At 40.5% G+C, this 17,229-nt stretch overlaps 2 protein-coding genes across 2 annotated transcripts in view; one reads left to right on the top strand and one right to left on the bottom strand.

The window, feature by feature from the left end:
- The window catches only part of LRRC17 (leucine rich repeat containing 17), a 23,800-nt gene extending 18,891 nt beyond the window's left edge, over positions 1 to 4,909 (bottom strand). The window contains exon 1 of the mRNA XM_006834363.1: positions 4,138 to 4,909. Within this exon, the coding sequence (XP_006834426.1) occupies positions 4,138 to 4,909 (772 nt within the window). The remainder of the gene's footprint in view (positions 1 to 4,137) is intronic.
- Positions 1 to 17,229, top strand: part of FBXL13 (F-box and leucine-rich repeat protein 13) — a 298,456-nt gene that overhangs the window by 148,654 nt on the left and 132,573 nt on the right. The window contains exon 11 of the mRNA XM_006834402.1: positions 8,318 to 8,370. Within this exon, the coding sequence (XP_006834465.1) occupies positions 8,318 to 8,370 (53 nt within the window). The remainder of the gene's footprint in view (positions 1 to 8,317; positions 8,371 to 17,229) is intronic.

Genomic DNA, 17,229 nt, shown 5'->3' with positions numbered 1-17,229 from the left:
GTGGTGGTATGCTGTGGAGTCGGTTCTGACTCATAGCAACCCTACATAGGATTACTGAGGCTGTAAATCTTTACAGGAGCGGAAAACCTCATCTTTCTCCCATGGAACAGCTGGTAGTTTCGAACTTCTGGCTTTGAAGTTAGCAGTCTGACTTGTAACCATTACACTACCATACAGACTCTGATTTATGTGGTCACTAACATTTTGGAGGAACTTGAGTTGTCCTTTAATGTCTGACCTAATATTTATTACACCTAGTAAATGTGCACATCATGAAGCAACATTTATTTTGTATTTTAGCAATATATGTATTTTTAAAGCAGGGTGGTGAGTGTATGGACATTTCTGGAAGATTGTGCTTAGATAACCATAAGCTGATGGATGGAAGCAATACAAAGATATATTTATATTTTTATAAGCTCATGTTTTCCAAGAGGCAAAAATAGCATGGCAAAAATATGACAAAGACAGAAATAACTCATTGGAGAAGATGTCTTGAGTAAAAAGGCATTAAGAAAGATGTATTCTAACAAGTTACCTCTTTTGAGATTACAGTAATTTAGCTATTGTTAAGTGCTGTCGAGTTGATTCGGACAGTATAGGGTTTCCCAGGAGCAGCTGGTGGGTTTGAATTGCAGATTTAGTGGTTTTCAGTCTGGTTCTTTTACTACAGTGCCATACCAGGAGTTCAAATTAGCTTTCCTCCCACAGATAATTAACAAATTTAATTGTATCTACTTTTCTCTTTGAACCCTGGCTCAGCAAGTGCAAATTAACTTTAACTTGATGATGAAACTTTAGTTTATCAAGTAATTTTTCTAATCCAAATTTAAGATGTTGTTGTTCAGTGCTGTTGACGTGGTTCTGACTCATAGCAACATTGTATAGGGTTTTCAAGGAGTAACTGGTGGGTTTGAACCGCTGACCTTGCAGTGCTTATCTTACAGCACCATATCAGGACAAGTCTAAGATTGTAGTTTGTATTAGTGTTAATCATACATAATTTAAAAATTAAATGTAAGCATTATGAAAGAAATCCTAGTAAACATACTCAGCCTGAAACACTATGTATAATGTCAGGGAACACTCATATAATGTCAGGGAAATTCCACCCAGTCTAGCAACAGGGAAAGCACATGCTGACTCTCTGGAATTTTCAACTGCTTCAATTGGTGCAGTGGCTGCTTGCTTGAACATGGTCACATGAATTCTGGAGGGTGGCAGAATGAAGAGCTCACAGGTTCTGGCTCAGGTAGACCAGGCTTCAAGTTTTAGCTTTGCTGTTTACCTGTGAGACCTCAGCCAAATCAAACCTCCCGAGTCTCGTTTTTCTGACCTTGGGGTAGTCCCACCTTTCTGGAAGTTACGGACAGCATATGTGTAGAGAACCTGGAGCATAGTAGGTTCTCAATTATCACGAACTTTCTCTCAGGTTCAGAGAAGCCCAGAACAGCATTACCCCAGGTTCTGCTGTGGCATCAAACTACACGTCGCTCACAGGGCATCAGAGAAAGCAAAGTTCTCTGTGCCACACCACCGTGTGTGATCTAACCAGCCATCACCTTGCAGAGTTCAACATGATTTTGCTGACAAACGTATAAAGGTACTCCTGGTTCAAGTGGCCTGATTCTTCAATGTTAACGAATTCCTGCCCAGGGTTCCCTTGAAAGGTCCTTTTTACTTTTCCTTTGTTATGAATTGGGCTGCTAATCTCAGTCAGCAGTTTGAAACTACCAGTTGTTCCGTGGGAGAAAGATGAGGCTTTCTGCTCCTATAAAGATTTGCAGTGTCGGAAACCCTGTACAGGGTCGCTATGAGTCGGAACTGACTCCACGGCACGTAACAACAACAACAAAAGAAACAAAACAGAACCTCCCCAAATAAATTGAAGAATGATGCTGCTTTTGTATGACCCAAATCCAATTACCAATCCCTACCAAAAATGAAGGAGCACAGTGGCTCTGTAGAATAAGAACTGGACTGCAATCTACCAGTTGGTGGTTCAAGTCCACCAGCTTCTCCATAGGAGAAAGGTGAGGCTTTCTACTCTCACAAAGATTCACAGCCTCAGAAACCCCACACAGGGTCACAATGAGTCAGAACTGACTTGATGGCACTTAGCAACAAACAACAACAGCCAGAAATGAAATATATAGATACGGTCATACAGTCTGTTACCCTAGGGTAGATTAGCAGTTCCTAGACCACCCATTGAGAACATCAGTCTTCAACTAAAATGCCAAAAGCATTATTAAAATCTCCCATCTGTTTCCTTATTTTACAAATTTATCCTGGATTTATCCTACATGTGCAAATTCTGCACAGGACGAGCACAACTTTGTGTAGGAGATAAAAACCAGTAATGATTTGCAGGAAATAAGTAATATTCTAGGATCTCTAGAGGCACAGTAAGGTAAGTAAGTGTTGTGCTACTAACTGCAAGGTCAGCAGTTCAAACCCATCAGCCACTTGGCAGGAGAAAGATGAGGCTGTCTGCTCCTGTAAAGATTTACAGTTTCAGAAACTCTTAAGGAGCAGTGTGATGGTGGTATAAGTGCATTGAGTCAGTTCTGACTCATAGCAAACCTGTATAGGGTTTCCAAGGAGTGGCTGGTGAGTTTGAACTGTCAACCTTACAGTAGGCAGTTCAGTGCTGATCAGACACACCAAAACTCCAGTGGGTAAAAGGAATATGCTAGAAAGATTTTCTTAGTCACATAGTTCTTAGATTAAATAGTTTAAATTTGAGCCTTCAAATATTTTTATGTTTTATTTTGGATACTTTGGAGGCAGTGAAATAACAGGAAGTTGCAGGTGTTTATCAAAACCTTGGATGAACTTATAGAAAAGACAGGTGCACCATGGCTACCCCCCATTTGGCTTCCATTGCAGTATGTGCTCACATGACCTGTTTAGAAGATGGGTTTCCTTGGAGTCTTGTTGCTGTTGTTAGTTGTTGTCATGTTGTTTTTTTTTGTAATAATACCTTAAAGTTTACACAGCAAATTAGGTTCCCTTTTGAAATTTTTATACACATTGTTCTGTGCCATTGGTTACAATGTTTACAGTGTCTCGGTAGTCTCATCATTTCCATTCTGTTTGTTCTGTTTCCATTGATCTAGCTTCCCTGCCCCTCCTTGCCTCCTTACCTTTGCTTGAGCGAATGTTGACCATGTGGTCTCACATAGTTCAGTGTTCAAGGGAGCACATGACTCACAGGTGAAAATTTTTATTTTATAAGCCAATCTATTATTTGATGGAAAGGTGACAAACCAAAATAGTTTCAATTCCATGTTCAATGGTTATCTTAGGGCCACAGTTAGTCTCAAGGGTTTTTCTAGTCTCTATTGGTCCAATAGATCTGGCCTTTTTCTTTAGGAATTTGAGTTTTGTTCTGCATTTGTCTTCCATTCTGTCTAGGTCCTTCTATTATGTCCCTGGTCAGAATGGTTGGTAGTGGTAGCTACCATCTGGTTCTTCTGGTCTCAGGTTAGGGGAGGCTATGGTTCCTTGGTCTATTAGTTCTATTGATTAGTTTCTTCTTTGAACCTTTGATTTCCTTCATCTTGCTTTGTTCCATACCAGTAGAGATCAGTAGTTGTACCTTAGATGGCTACTCACAAGCTTTTAAAACTGTCGACTCCTCACCAAGCTAGGATGTAGAACATTAGCTTTGTTATGCTACTCAATTAAGTTAACCTCCCAACCCCGCACCAGACTGCAGTCATGTTTTGACTTTAATTGGAGGAAAACAAGTTAATATAAATGGCATCTGCCCCACAGCATAAACTTGTACTTGATTACATACAAATTGGTTTACCTAAATTAAATTAGATCCTATTTAAGAAATTAAAGGAATTCCTTACTTGGGATGAGCAAGTATGAGTAGGACCCACACGTCTGGTCCTCCTGAGCATACTTCCACCTCTCCTCTACTGCGTCCCCCCCACCCCCACCCCCACTCACCAACCATGTTGAGTTTGGACTCCAGAAATAGTTGGAGCAAACCCACTGTCATTGGGGGAAGATTTCTGGTAGACGTGACCCCCAGAAATTCCAAGGCATAGTAGAAAGTAGAGATTCACAAAAGCATTTCCAATAATCCCTAAGAAATCAAGCAAGAAACTTATTACAAACCTTTACTTTTGCAGTCCAGCGTTTGTGTGGGAAACACGTAATTGTGGCAAAGAGTAGAGTCTACCTCAGGCTTGATAACTGGGGGTCTCCCTGACACTTGAGGTTTTGGGTCGAGTTGTTCATTTTTTTCTTCATTACATAACTGTTCAGATTGTACCTGCCGCAGTTTTTTATTTTTCAGTTCTGGTGGACTTTCACATTTGGCATAATTCCCCAAATTCCTGTTTCTTGGAATCTGCAACATTGAAATAAGCGTTTCTAGCTCACAACTACAGTGCCACGGATTGTCATACAGGCGCAGGTAGCTCAGGAAAGGAGTGTAAATGAACGCCTCCTCCGTCAAAACCTTTATCTGGTTGTGTTGCAGTAAGAGAGTGGTAAGCTTGTTTAAACCAAAGAAAGCCTCACTCTCAACTTTGGAGATCTCATTCTGTTGCAGATCCAGGCTTTTCAGCTTTTTGAACTTGGAAAACATGTTGTTGTTCAGAATGCGGATCTTGTTTCTTGCTAACAGCATGTGCAGCAAATCCTCGGGCCAGTCAGGCAGCACATAAACTAGTTTTCTTTCTTGGCAATCTAAGTATTTCTCGTGAATATAAGTGTACACTTCACAGGGAAGGCCAGGCGCATACCGTTTGACCGGGTTGGAGCCTCTCCGGCTCCCACCGGCCCTGCCATGATGCGCTCGGCTTCTCGCACTCCCGGGGCTTGCTCTGAGGAGCTCAGCGGCTTTACAAAATAAGAGCAGGGTTACAATGGTAACCACGCGCATCCTGACATCCAGCTGGACCCAATCACTGGGCGTGACAGATGGAGCAAGAAAAGTATTCCAAATCCAGTTGGAGTAATCTTAACTAAGGCAGTTGAGGAACAAGGAGACCCAGCTGGGGTACGTGGAGTTCCTGGGTTGGAAGAGAAAAAGAATATTAAAAGTTGTCCAGGACCATTGAAAGCATTGTGATATTTTTTAAGCAAGGGCACTCCAGATACAAAGATTTATGAAGTGCTGAAGGCTGCACACACCTGTTACTTGCCTGTAGTCGTGGTCCTAACTTTGAAATCAACTGTTGCCTGCTAACTGTGCAACTGCAGGCTATTATTTAGCCTCTTCTTCTGCAATCGTAAACTATGCCTAAGGACACCTCATTACATTGTTGGGGGGATAAAATGGGTTGATGCCTGTAAGGCCCTTCACAGGCCTGGTTCTGTGTACACCACAAATGTTAGAGAGCTCATCATTATGAAAACGTAAACCTGTAGCCCATCACCTTAAGAAATGATGGGAATGCCTTTCAGCCTTGAGATGAACAAACAAGGGTAGGACTCAAATGCCTGTCCTCCTGAGCCTGCCTTTTCTTCCTTTATTGTCTTCCTGAAACCAGTCATGTTGACTGAGGGCTCCAGAAATGCTGGGAGTACATTGCGTTGCTTTTGTCGTGTCCTACAAGTCTTGGCTCACATTACCTTCTCAGTGAAGCCTTCTCTGACCACCCTCTTTTAAACGACATGTCCTCCTTTTCACCCCCTTTCTGGTTTTATTTTTCCACAGCACGTATCACCATCTGTCAAAGTAGATATGTGACTTCTTTTATTTATTGTCAGTCTCCCCCAGCTATAACAAACTCTCCAAAAGTCAGAAAATCCAAACCCACTACATCAAGTCAATTCCAACTCATAGCAACCCTATGGAACAGATTAAAACTGCCCTGCCGGGTTTCCAAGGCTGTAGACATCTATGGCAGCGGACTGCCACGTTTTTCTCCCACAGAGCTCATTTTTGGATTAGCCACCTAGCCCTTTAAGCACTATTCCACTAGGGTTCTGTACCTTCCATAAGGGCAGGACTTCTGTTTTGTTTGCTGCTGTATTTTCAGCACCTGTAGAGTCTCTGGCACATAGTGGGTTCCTAATAAACATTTGTTGAATTTATGAATGTGTAAGTCATTCATATGTAGTCATTCTGTAAGGAAATCTACCTCATAAACTTAATTACTTATATTACTTTGGCTGTGTACTGATGACGTGTAAGACCAACACATTAAGAATTGTATTTGTTGTTGTTGTTTTTCATTCTGAAAATATTTCTGGTTTGCATTTATTGCTGAGGACATAGTCCATTCTTGGCAAAGGAGGAAATGCTCAATATGAATTTATAATGAATAGCATTTCTGTTGTTATTCACGTGGGGCCCATGTAATTATAAACAGCAGATGTTTTTCTTTTTGGTTCTATTCATTGCATTGGTCTGAATGCTAGAATCACCTCTTGTCTGGAGTTTTCCTGTTCCTTGGGGTCTCTTCCACCTAAAACACCTTCCCCTCTTCTTTGCTCCAAGAATTCCTCTTATTCATTAGTTTGTGTGTTGTTGTTGTTGTTAAGTGCTGTCGAGTCGATTCCGACCCATAGTGACCCTGTATAGGGTTTCTGAGGAGCAGCTGGTGAGCTTGAACTGCTGACCTTGCAGTTCAAACGGCTTTGCAGTCTGGCACATTAACCCGTAGTGCCACACCAGGACTCCTGGTGTGTTTGTGTTGTTGTTGGTATGTGCTGTGGACTTGGTTCCGACTCATAGTGACCCTCTACAGGGTTTCTGAGGCTGTAAATCTTTACGGGGGGAGCAGAAACCTCATCTTTTCTCCTGCGGAATAGCTGGTAGTTTGGAACTGCTGACCCTGAGGATAGCAACCCGATTTATAACCACTATGCTACCAGAGGTGTGTTTGTATGGCCTACCCTAAATGCTTTCATTTTGTCTTGTATTTGGAGTTATACTTACTTTCATTCAGACGGGGGCATGGATTGTGGAGTGCTTTGCTGTCTTGCTATTTGTCTACATGCCTTGTAGTCTCTGAAAGACCATAAGCTGTGCCATGGCTTTTGGGTTTGGGGACCAGCTTTGAGACCATGCTCTGCACTTGCCTCTGGTGCTAGAGGTATTCAGAGGCTCAGCCCTTTCCAACCTTGCTCCTTTCTTCATCTGCATTTCATTGTAATGGAATTATTTGTAATTCTAATTTAAGACAGCATAAACATATATTGAACTCTATAAATGATGTGCACACTGTAGTGTTTAGAAGTGTACTGATGGCTGCAACTTACTTTGAAATCTATAAACATCTAAGATGGATTGTTGGATAGATAGAAAGGTAGACAAATGGGTAGATATGTGATGAAACAAATATTGTTGTTGTTAAGTGCCATCCAGCTGTTTCTGAGTCATAGTGACAATATGTAGGGTTTCCAAGGAGCGGATGGTGGGTTTGAACCACTGACTTTGCAATTAGCAATCCAGTACTTACCCTACAAGTGTCACACCAGAACTCCAAAGTAAATATGGTTATGGTGGTTATGTGCCATGGAGTTAATTCTGACTCATAGCCATGGTTTCCGAGGCTGTTGTTGTTGTTGTTAAGTGCCGCCGAGTCAGTTCCAACCCATAGCTACCCTGGACAGGGTTTCTGAGGCTTAAATCTTTACAGGAGCAGAAAATCTCATCTTTCTCCTATGGGACAGCTGACCTTGAGGTTCACAGGCTGATTCATAACCACTATGCTACCAGAGCCCCTTAAAGTAAATATAGTAAGATGTAAATGATAGAATCTAGGTGGTGGATATATGGGTAATTCATTGTACATTTCTTTTAACCTTTTTGTATGTTTTCTAAGAAAACAAAATGAATAAGCATTCTATAAAAATAAAACTAAACAAACCAGATTGTCTTTTTTCCAAGTTCTTTCAAGCTAAAAGTTCTAAGTATATACTGTTTTTCCAAAGGTAGAATTTTCCATTTTCTCCTTCCTCCACTAATCGTCAATCAATAATTGTTGTTGTTTAATGTCATGGAGTCGGTTTCGACTCACAGCAACCCTGTGTGTAGAGTTTCTGAGGAGCTGCTGGTGGATTTGAACTGCTGACTTTGCAATTCAAACTGACTTTACAGTTCAGCGATTATCCTACAGCGCCATACCAGTACTCTACAAATGATAATAAAATAAATATATTTTCAAACAAAAATAAAATAAACATATTTTATTGTTTATGCCATAAGAAACTCTATAACTGGAAAGATTACTTGTTAAGGGTTTTGTTTATTTTCTAACGTATCCATCACATTGAATGTAGCTGGAAAGCTTTACATGTAAACTATATTGTTTAGTGATGTGTAACTTGTTTGCTTTAGGTCACTGTAGAAATTTGCAAGAGCTGAACGTCTCTGACTGCATCACACTCACAGTGAGTAAACGAAGCTTATTTTACTGGTGTTTATGTACATCCAGACTTGCTCCATTGGAGTACTAGCATGCGGAGCTTTTATCAAAATACTTGCCAGTGCACTCATTTAGGACCAAATATGGACAAAAGCAAACTATGTTAAACATTGGCAAGAAATTCTATCCCATCTGTACATTGTTATTGTTCATCTTGTAGATATATCCTCAGTGTTGGAGCCTCTGGAAAGTAGTAACTATTCAACAATTATACAAAATGAACAATATTTATATTTAAGGTCATGTCTGTATGAAGCAGAAAAAGTTGGGTCCCGGTGGATACAATAGGCTTATTTCAGTGGCTTTCATGGCTCTACCTCTAGCCACTTACCTTCCTGACTCTTGCCTCCAGTCTTTCCTTCTACCTCCGATCAGTTTTCCACTCTGCGAGCATATAATACTCATCTTCCATTATCTACATACACTTCCACCTTTGATTATTGCTGCCGTGTGCTGTTGAGTTGGTTCTGACTCAAGCGACCCTGTATAGGGTTTCCGAGGAGCGGCTGGTGAGTTTGAAACACCATCCTTGTAGTTAACAGTCCAGTGCTTAGACTGCAGCATTGTTAAAGTCAAAGCTCTTTAACATGATCTTGGAGACTGTCTTGTGTTCTTGCCTCTGTCTCCTTTTCTTTTCTCACCTCACTCCAATTCCTGCTTGTACATTAGGTTTCAGGACCACAAGCTGACGTACTTTCTTAGCTGCAGTGTGCCAAGCTGTGCTCCTTGTGGTTTTGCCTTTGCTCATTGTATGCTCTTTCCTGGTATACCCGTTCTTCTTCCTCTAGTGAACAACTTCTCCTAATGCTTTATGTTTACTTTAGGTATCATCCCTTTTAGCAAGATGCCACTGACTCCCAGAGCTGGGCTCACTGCTCTTCCTCCAGGTTCCCGAAATAAGTAGCCCAAACCATAGGGATTCTGCCTCCCCCACTAGTCTAAGGGGCTCTATGAGTAGTAGCTCTGTCTAATTCTTTTTGGCAATCACATCACCCAGCACAGAGTTAGTATATAGTATATGCTCGATGGAGTCCTGGTGTGGCGCTGTACGATAAGCACTGGAACACAAGTCGGTGTGAACTACAAGGTCGGCAGTTCAAACTCACCATCCACTCCTTAGAAACACTATATAGGGTCAGTATGAATCAGAACCACTCGATGGTACTTAACAACAGCAACAATATGCTCAGTGGTGGTGCTGGTGGTGGCCCAATGATGAAGATCTCAGCTGCTAACTTGAAGGTTGGCTGTTTGAACCTATCAACTGCTCCACAGAATAACAGACCTAGGGATCTGCTTCGGTAAAGATGACATATATCCTAGGGCTTATGGGCACTTTAACTCTGTCCTATAGGTTAGCAATGAGTTGGGATCAACTGGACAGCGCACAACAGCAACATTGAAGTATAATTTCCATACCATATAATTCATCCATTGAAAGCATACCACTTAAGGTTTTTAGTATCTTCACAGAGTTGTGAAACTATCACCACAGCCAATTTAAATACACTTTTACCACCCCAAAAAGAAATGCTGTGCCTATAAGCAATGGTTCTTGATTCTGCTTTCCACCCCAGTCCTTCTAGCCTCATGCTATTCTGTTCAGCTGTTGACAGAATTTCTCTCTTTCTGAGCTACGTCTGTAGTCTTCAACATTCATTCATTCTTTATTATAATTGTGTTTACATTTATATCACCCCCTCTAGACTGAAAGTGTTTTGTAAATCCTCCTTTGGAATTTTTCTCAGAAATTTTAAAAGATGGGAGACTTATAAATAAATAAAATGTGGACATAAAAAATTGTAAACCCTCAGAACTACCCCAAAATACAAATTAAATATTTAAATTAGCTGTTTCATCCCTGTCCACTAGACTGTAGATGATTGCTTGAGACTGCAATGTAAACTAAGCATTTCTGGGGTGACATGCATAAAGAAAGCTACTTCTTTATGTCCAAAAGTACCCTTAGAGGGGATCCACAAGAAATGGAGGTATAAAAATGCTACAGACCACATTAGAGAGAAAAACCCAGTGCCGTTGAATTGGTTCGGACTCACAGTGACCCTCTGTCTATAGGACAGAGTAGAACTGCTCCACAGAGTTTCCAAGACTGCAGATTTTTAATGGAAGTAGATTGCTGGTGGATTTGAACCAGTGACCTTGCGGTTACCAGCTCAAGGCTTAACAGCAGAGAGAAAAGACTCTACTTTCTCTATTGTACTCAACTTTCTCCACTGGGAAAGTGGAGATGGGCTTCTTCATTAAGAGAGCTTTCAAATATTTGTTATCATATTCTTCAGATGTCTGCCTGTGAATACTGAAGCGGCGTATCAAAAGTGTTGATTCTGTCTGTGGATTTTTTAAAAAAATTTTCTTTAGCACCTAATGATAATTGTATTAGGTGTTATAGAGAATTGATTAATCAAGTTTCAGTTCCTACCCTCAACAGCTTTAATTTTGTACTTGAGTAGAAGAAGATCATATTCTTTAAATTTCTAAGAGGAAAGGCAAAACAATGCCATCTGTACTGAATTTGGGAACATCAAAGTCTTTTCTGACTTCAGAGTCTAATAATATAAAGGACTGATAATTTTATCCAGCTACATTTTACTATTGTTTTTCTACATGAGACATAGACTGGGGAATAGGCTTACATTTAAGGAGTTGGGTAACATTCACTTGTTAAGTGCCATCGAGTGGATTCCGACCCATAGCGACCCTGTATAGGGTTTCCAAGGAGCAGCTGGTGAGCTTGAATCACTGATCTTGCAGTTCAAACGACTTTGCAGTCTGACGCATTAGCCTACAGCGCCACACCAGGACTCCAACATTCACTTAAAAAGCCTTGATTTCTAAGAAGCGTGACTGAGGAACAGTATTATATTCAGAAAGATTCAAGTGCATTGTGAGCAAATTTATACACCATGCTATAACATTAAAATACATTAATCTCACATTCATATGGTCAAACATTTGAGGATCAAGCTCTTAGTTATTGTAAGTACTGATGTGATTGATCTGAATTCATTTGGAGGTCTAATAAGCTATTCCAGACATGAAAATGCAGAGTGATTTGGTTTTGCCTCGTATTTCAAAGGGAAAGTCCTGGGATGGGAAGACTTGGAAGGAGGTGTAGTGGTCACTTTCAGGAGGTCCCTTACAGGAGCCTGACACAGAGATTGGATTATTGGGGTGCCACCCACATTCAAGGAATCTTGGTATGGCGTTGTGGATTAATGTGCTGGAATGCAAAGTTGTTTGAACTGCAAAGTCAGCAGTTCAAGCTCACCAGCCACTCCTAGGAAACCCTATACAGGGTCACTCTGGATCCGAACTGACTCGACAGCATTTAACAACAACAACCCACATTCAAAGCAGCAGGGTCTACTGTCATCTTTGAGTGGGGCTAGCAATCGACTCTGCCAGTGAAGAGATTTAGTTGTTATGTAACATACATGCTGCCTTTGCTTTCTAAAGAGGAGAATAAATTTCTAGTAGAGCATCCATCAGTGGTTTTTCCCATTCCGGTTATCTTTCTGGCACACCCATATTTTACAAACTCAGGTCTGTTCTAGTTTTGCTTCATTAGCCGTGGCAGAACTGAACAGAACATGTTTGAAGTTCTGATTTAAGTTTCTCTTCAGCTGTCTAATTTCATTATCAACCAGCTTTCTTTCCTCTCCATGCCTGTACTTATTTGCATTCTCACCAGGCCCTTCAACAAGTATGAAACCACTGTAATGCTGATTGGCAAAGCAATATGATGATGTTATATGCCGTTGAGTCTGTTCTGATTCATAGCAGCCCTGTATTGGTTTTCCAAGGAGCAGTTGGTGTATACACAAATTAGGTATTTAAATTAGCTGTAGGATCCCTGTCCCCTAGAATGCTGACAATTGCTCTAGACTATAATATAAGCTAAGTATCTCTAGGGTGACATACATAAAGATAGTGGTTGTTTTTTTTTATGTCCAAAAGAAACCCTCAAAGTTGATCCACAAGAAATAGAGGCATAAAAATGCCAAAGACCACATCAAAGAGAAAAATCCAGTGACATCGAATTGATTCGGACTCACAGTGACCCTATAGGACAGAGTAGAGCTGCTCCAAAGAGTTTCCAAGACTGTACATTTTTATGGGAGTAGACTGCTGGTGGATTTGAACCAGTGACCTTGTGGTTACCGGTCCAAGGCTTAACAGCACAGAGAAAAGGCTCTACTTTCTCTTTTGTACTCAACTTTCTCCACTGGGAAAATGAAGATGGGCTTCTTCATTAAGAGAAATTTCAAATATTTATTACCATATTCTTCAGATGTCTGCCTGTGGATACTGAAGCGGCGTGTCAAAAGTGTTGATTCTGTCTGTGCTTTTTTTTTTTTTTTTTTCTTTAGCACCTAGTCTTCTAAAGGTAATTGTATTAGCTGTTATAGAGAATTAACAAATGAACAAATTTCAGTTCCCATCCTCAACAGCAAAGTCAGTTTGAATGGAAAGGTTGACAGTTCAAACTCACCAGCCATAAGTTGGAAAGCCTAACAAGGGTCGCTATGAGTCAGAACCGATTCGACAGCACTTAACAACAACATACATATATGAGTATATGCACACATATAGGTCTCCTTGGAAATCCCATACAGGGTTGCTATGAGTCAGAACCAACTTGATGACAGCAAATATATATATATATATACACACACACATTCACACACATATATATACAGGTAACCCTTGAACAACAGGGAGGTTAGGGGCAGTGATCCCTGTGTAGTTAAAAATTCACATATAACTTTAACTACCCCCAAATTTAACTACTGATAGAGTACTGCTGACTGGAAGCCGTACCAATAACATAAATGATAGAGTACATGTATGAGAGGGCTTCAAAAAGTTTGTGGAAAATTTCATTATTTTTCAATTCCATTTTTCCACAAACTTTTTGAAGATCTCCAATATCATCTACTGCACCTACATATTCAATCTGAGATAAACACATTATTTTGCAAAAAGTGGAAGGTTTTTTGTGCTTGATGGCGTGGCTGCAACAAGGACCTCACACATTTTCTTTTCTTTTTTTCACAATGGTACTTATGCTGGATTCATTACTCTTGAAATGGTGGGCAACCCCAGCTGCAGACCTCAAACTACAGTCCATATCAAGCCATTTACTGGAGAGGCAAATTGGTCATGCAGAGATTAGTGCCACAAGGCAGGGTTTTTTTTTTTTTTGTTGTTGTTGTTATTTTTTAATATGAGTATAAGTTGTTGGAAATGGCAAACAAAAGATTTCAACTACAACAAACGATCTCAAAACATGTCCAAAACCAGAAAAGAGTAACTGAGACAAATGAGCTGGAGACAGACAAAGGCTCCCCAGAAGAGGAAGAGCAGGTTTTGGATTTGCCTGAGAAAGAATTCAGAAGAATGATATGGAAACAAATTCAAATGCTCTGAAAAGGGGTGGAGGAAAACAAGGAAGAAGTCAGGAAAGTACTACAAGAGCAATCAAACAAGATTAATACAGCATTGGAAACAATTCAAAACCTGCAATTAACAATAAAATATCAGAAATGGACAATACAATGAAAGGGGAAAGGAACAGAATAGAAGAGATGGAAGCCAGAACTAGCTATCTGGAAGACAAATCTCTCAATACTGCTAAGATAGAAGAGCAAGCTGAAAAAAGGATTTAAAAAATCTGAAGAGAGTCTGTTGGATAAAATGAAGAGGAACAACTTAAGAATTATTGGCATTCCAGAACAGGAAGAATCAGAGACGTCCACAGAGGAGACAGTTGAAAAGCTTTTAGAAGAAAATTTCCCTAACATCTTGAAAGATGAGTAGATAAACATTCAAGAAGCTGAATGTACCCCAGGAAGGACAGACCCCAAAAGAAAGTCACCAAGACATATAATAATCAAGCTCTCCAAAATCAAAGATAAAGACAGCATCTTGAAAGCAGCTAGAGAAAAGAGAAATATAACATACAAAGGCAAGCAAATCAGATTAAGCCATGACTATTCAGCACAAACCATGCAGGCAATAAAGCAATGGGTAGACATATACAACACCCTAAAACAACAACAAAAAAAATGTCAACCAAGAATCATCTATCCAGCAAAACTATCAATCAAATACAATGGTGCAATCAAAGCATTCTGGGATAAGCAGAATCTAAGAGATTTTATTAAAACCAATCCAGCACTTCAAAACATCCTAAAGGGAGTTCTTTGGACTGAAAACCAATAAGAATAGACAACAACCAGAGATTGACAAGTGTGGCAAAATCACTTGGAACTCAGTTGACAGATAGCAGAGTCCAGAAAAGAACAAAACTACAACAATGAACTCAAAGGAGGTCAACTGAAGATCAAAAAAATATCAATGTCAAAGAAGGGATAAATGTAGGAACAGAGATCCAGGTGGTGAAGATGTCAGGTAGATTACAGGACACAATAGATTCTCTTAAATGGAGAGAAAAGTTAATAAACTATAAGGTAACCCCAAAGAAAGTTCATATATTCTTCACAACTTACCATGAAAATGAACTTCCAAGCAGAACAAGCAAACATGAAAACCAAGAAGAAACTGACAAGAAATAGCACAAAAAAACACAAACTAAACACAAGAAGGCATACAGAACAAAGCAACAAACAGCACTACCAAAAAATTAGCATAATGGCAGCAATTAATTCATACCTATCGATAATTACATTGAATGTCAATGGATTGAATGCACCAGCCAAGAGACAGAGAGTGGCAGAATGGATAAGAAAACAAGAGCCTTCAACGTGCTGCCTGCAAGAGACATACCTTACACACAAAGACAAAAACAGACTAAAAGTTGTAGGATGGAAAAATATATACAAAGCTAACTGCAACAATAAACAAGCATGAGTGGCAATTCTAATCTCTGATAAAGTAAACTTTTAGACAAAAACTAGCATAAGAGATAAAGACAGATACTACCTCATGATCAAAGGGTTGATTGAGCAAGATGACATAACCATAATAAATATCTACGCTCCCAATGAAAAAGCACCAAGATATATGAAGCAAACCTTACTAGAATTGAAGAAAGAAATAGATAAATCTACAGTTACAGTGGGAGATTTTAATATGCCACTTTCAAAAAGGGACAGAACAAGCAGAAAGAAACTCGACAAAGTTACAGAGGAACTAAGCAGCACAATCAACCAACTTGACCTCATAGACGTGTACAGAGCGTTCAACCTAACAACAACACAATATACTTTCTTCTTCAGTGCACATGGAACATTCTCTAGAATTGACCATGTGTTAGGTCATAAAGCAAGCCTCCATAAATTTACAAACATCAAAATACTACAGAGCATCTTTTCAGACCACAGTGCTATAAAACTAGAAATCAACAATAAGAAGACCAAGGACATAAAGCAACTGAGTAAAAGAAGAAATTAAATGTGGGATTGAGGCATGGTTTGAAGGGGGTAAAAGAGGTGAATAGTGTTAAGATGCTTGGCTGTCTTTTGAATCTTGGTTTCCCTTGCCTACCATTGTAAAATAGACACATGAGGTGGGGAGAAAGAAATAGCCAGAATCATCACTACAGAAAGCTTGTAAGTCCATCTTCAGGCTATAACTGATTGGAATACCTTAAAGGGGGCTAGAAGTTGCCAAGTGAAAGAGGCTTCCTGTGGAGCCTTTACATTGTACAAGACCATAGGTGGAATCCAGAATACCATCCAGAACTGACTGAGGTAGGAAATTTCCACTGGAAAGGACAAGTAGACCAGACGGGAGCGGCAAGAAGAATAGAAGATACTTCGTGAAAGAAAGACCAGCAGGAAAAATCCGAAACAGTAACGGCAGTCTGATTACCAAAAGAACAAGTAAGCTGTTTACCTGAGAGCCATCAAGGCAAGAGTCCAACAGACTGAGACTCAAGGGAATACATGAGCAGGCATGTAGTCTGGATGGTGACCACGTTGGGGGAGAGGGGAAAAACAGCAATGAAGTTGCAAGCTAAGCCCGACCACATTCAATAGACCCCCGTGAACCCGGGTGGAGACCTAGATGGCCAGCAGTATGGCAAGACCTGGGGACTCCTGGCCCAGAGGCAGTAACATGGCCACAGAAGACTAGAACAGAGAGTGAAGCATCCATCTGATATGAAGTGAGGGGAGATGCACAAGAACACCTATGCTTGCAGATAGTACCCACTTAACTTGGCTTCAATGGCTGAATGATCAGAACTTGACTAGAAGATGAAAGAAGAGGGGGGGGAAAAAAAAGAGTAACCTGCTACAATTTGATGAACTTTACGTATACTTATGGACGTAGCTCTGGCAGCGTAGTGGTTACGAATCGGGCTGCGAACCTTAAGGTCAGCGGTTCGAAACTACCGGCCGCTCCGTGGGAGAAAGATGAGGCTGTCTACTCCCGTAAGGATTTACACCCTCGGAAACCCTGTACAGGGTCGCTATGGGTCGGAACCGACTCGACGGCACTTAACATCAACATGGACGTAGTAGCTCAAAAAAGGGAACAAATCTTTACAGCAAGGATTATTCCCAACCCCTCGGTACACAGAGTTGACAGGGATGGGCAACATAGACATTGGCTACCCAAAATAGGAGAGCCTATAAAGGCCTATAAAGGAGCTCTGATAGCATAGTGGTTACGAATTGGGCTGCGAACCTCAGTGTCAGAAGTTCGTAACTACCAGCTGTTCCATGGGAAAAAGATGAGGCTTTCTGCTTTACAGCCTCGGAAACCCTGTACAGGGTCACTATGAGTTGGAACCGACTCCATAGCACATAACAACAACATAAAGGCAGGAAGTGAC

This window comes from Chrysochloris asiatica, unplaced genomic scaffold (genome assembly GCF_000296735.1).
Source record: "Chrysochloris asiatica unplaced genomic scaffold, ChrAsi1.0 scaffold00010, whole genome shotgun sequence".
In the NCBI taxonomy this organism is placed as follows: Eukaryota; Metazoa; Chordata; class Mammalia; order Afrosoricida; family Chrysochloridae; genus Chrysochloris; species Chrysochloris asiatica.
The sequence above is the reverse complement of the archived record's forward strand: the minus strand, read 5'-3'. Positions and strand labels throughout refer to the sequence as shown.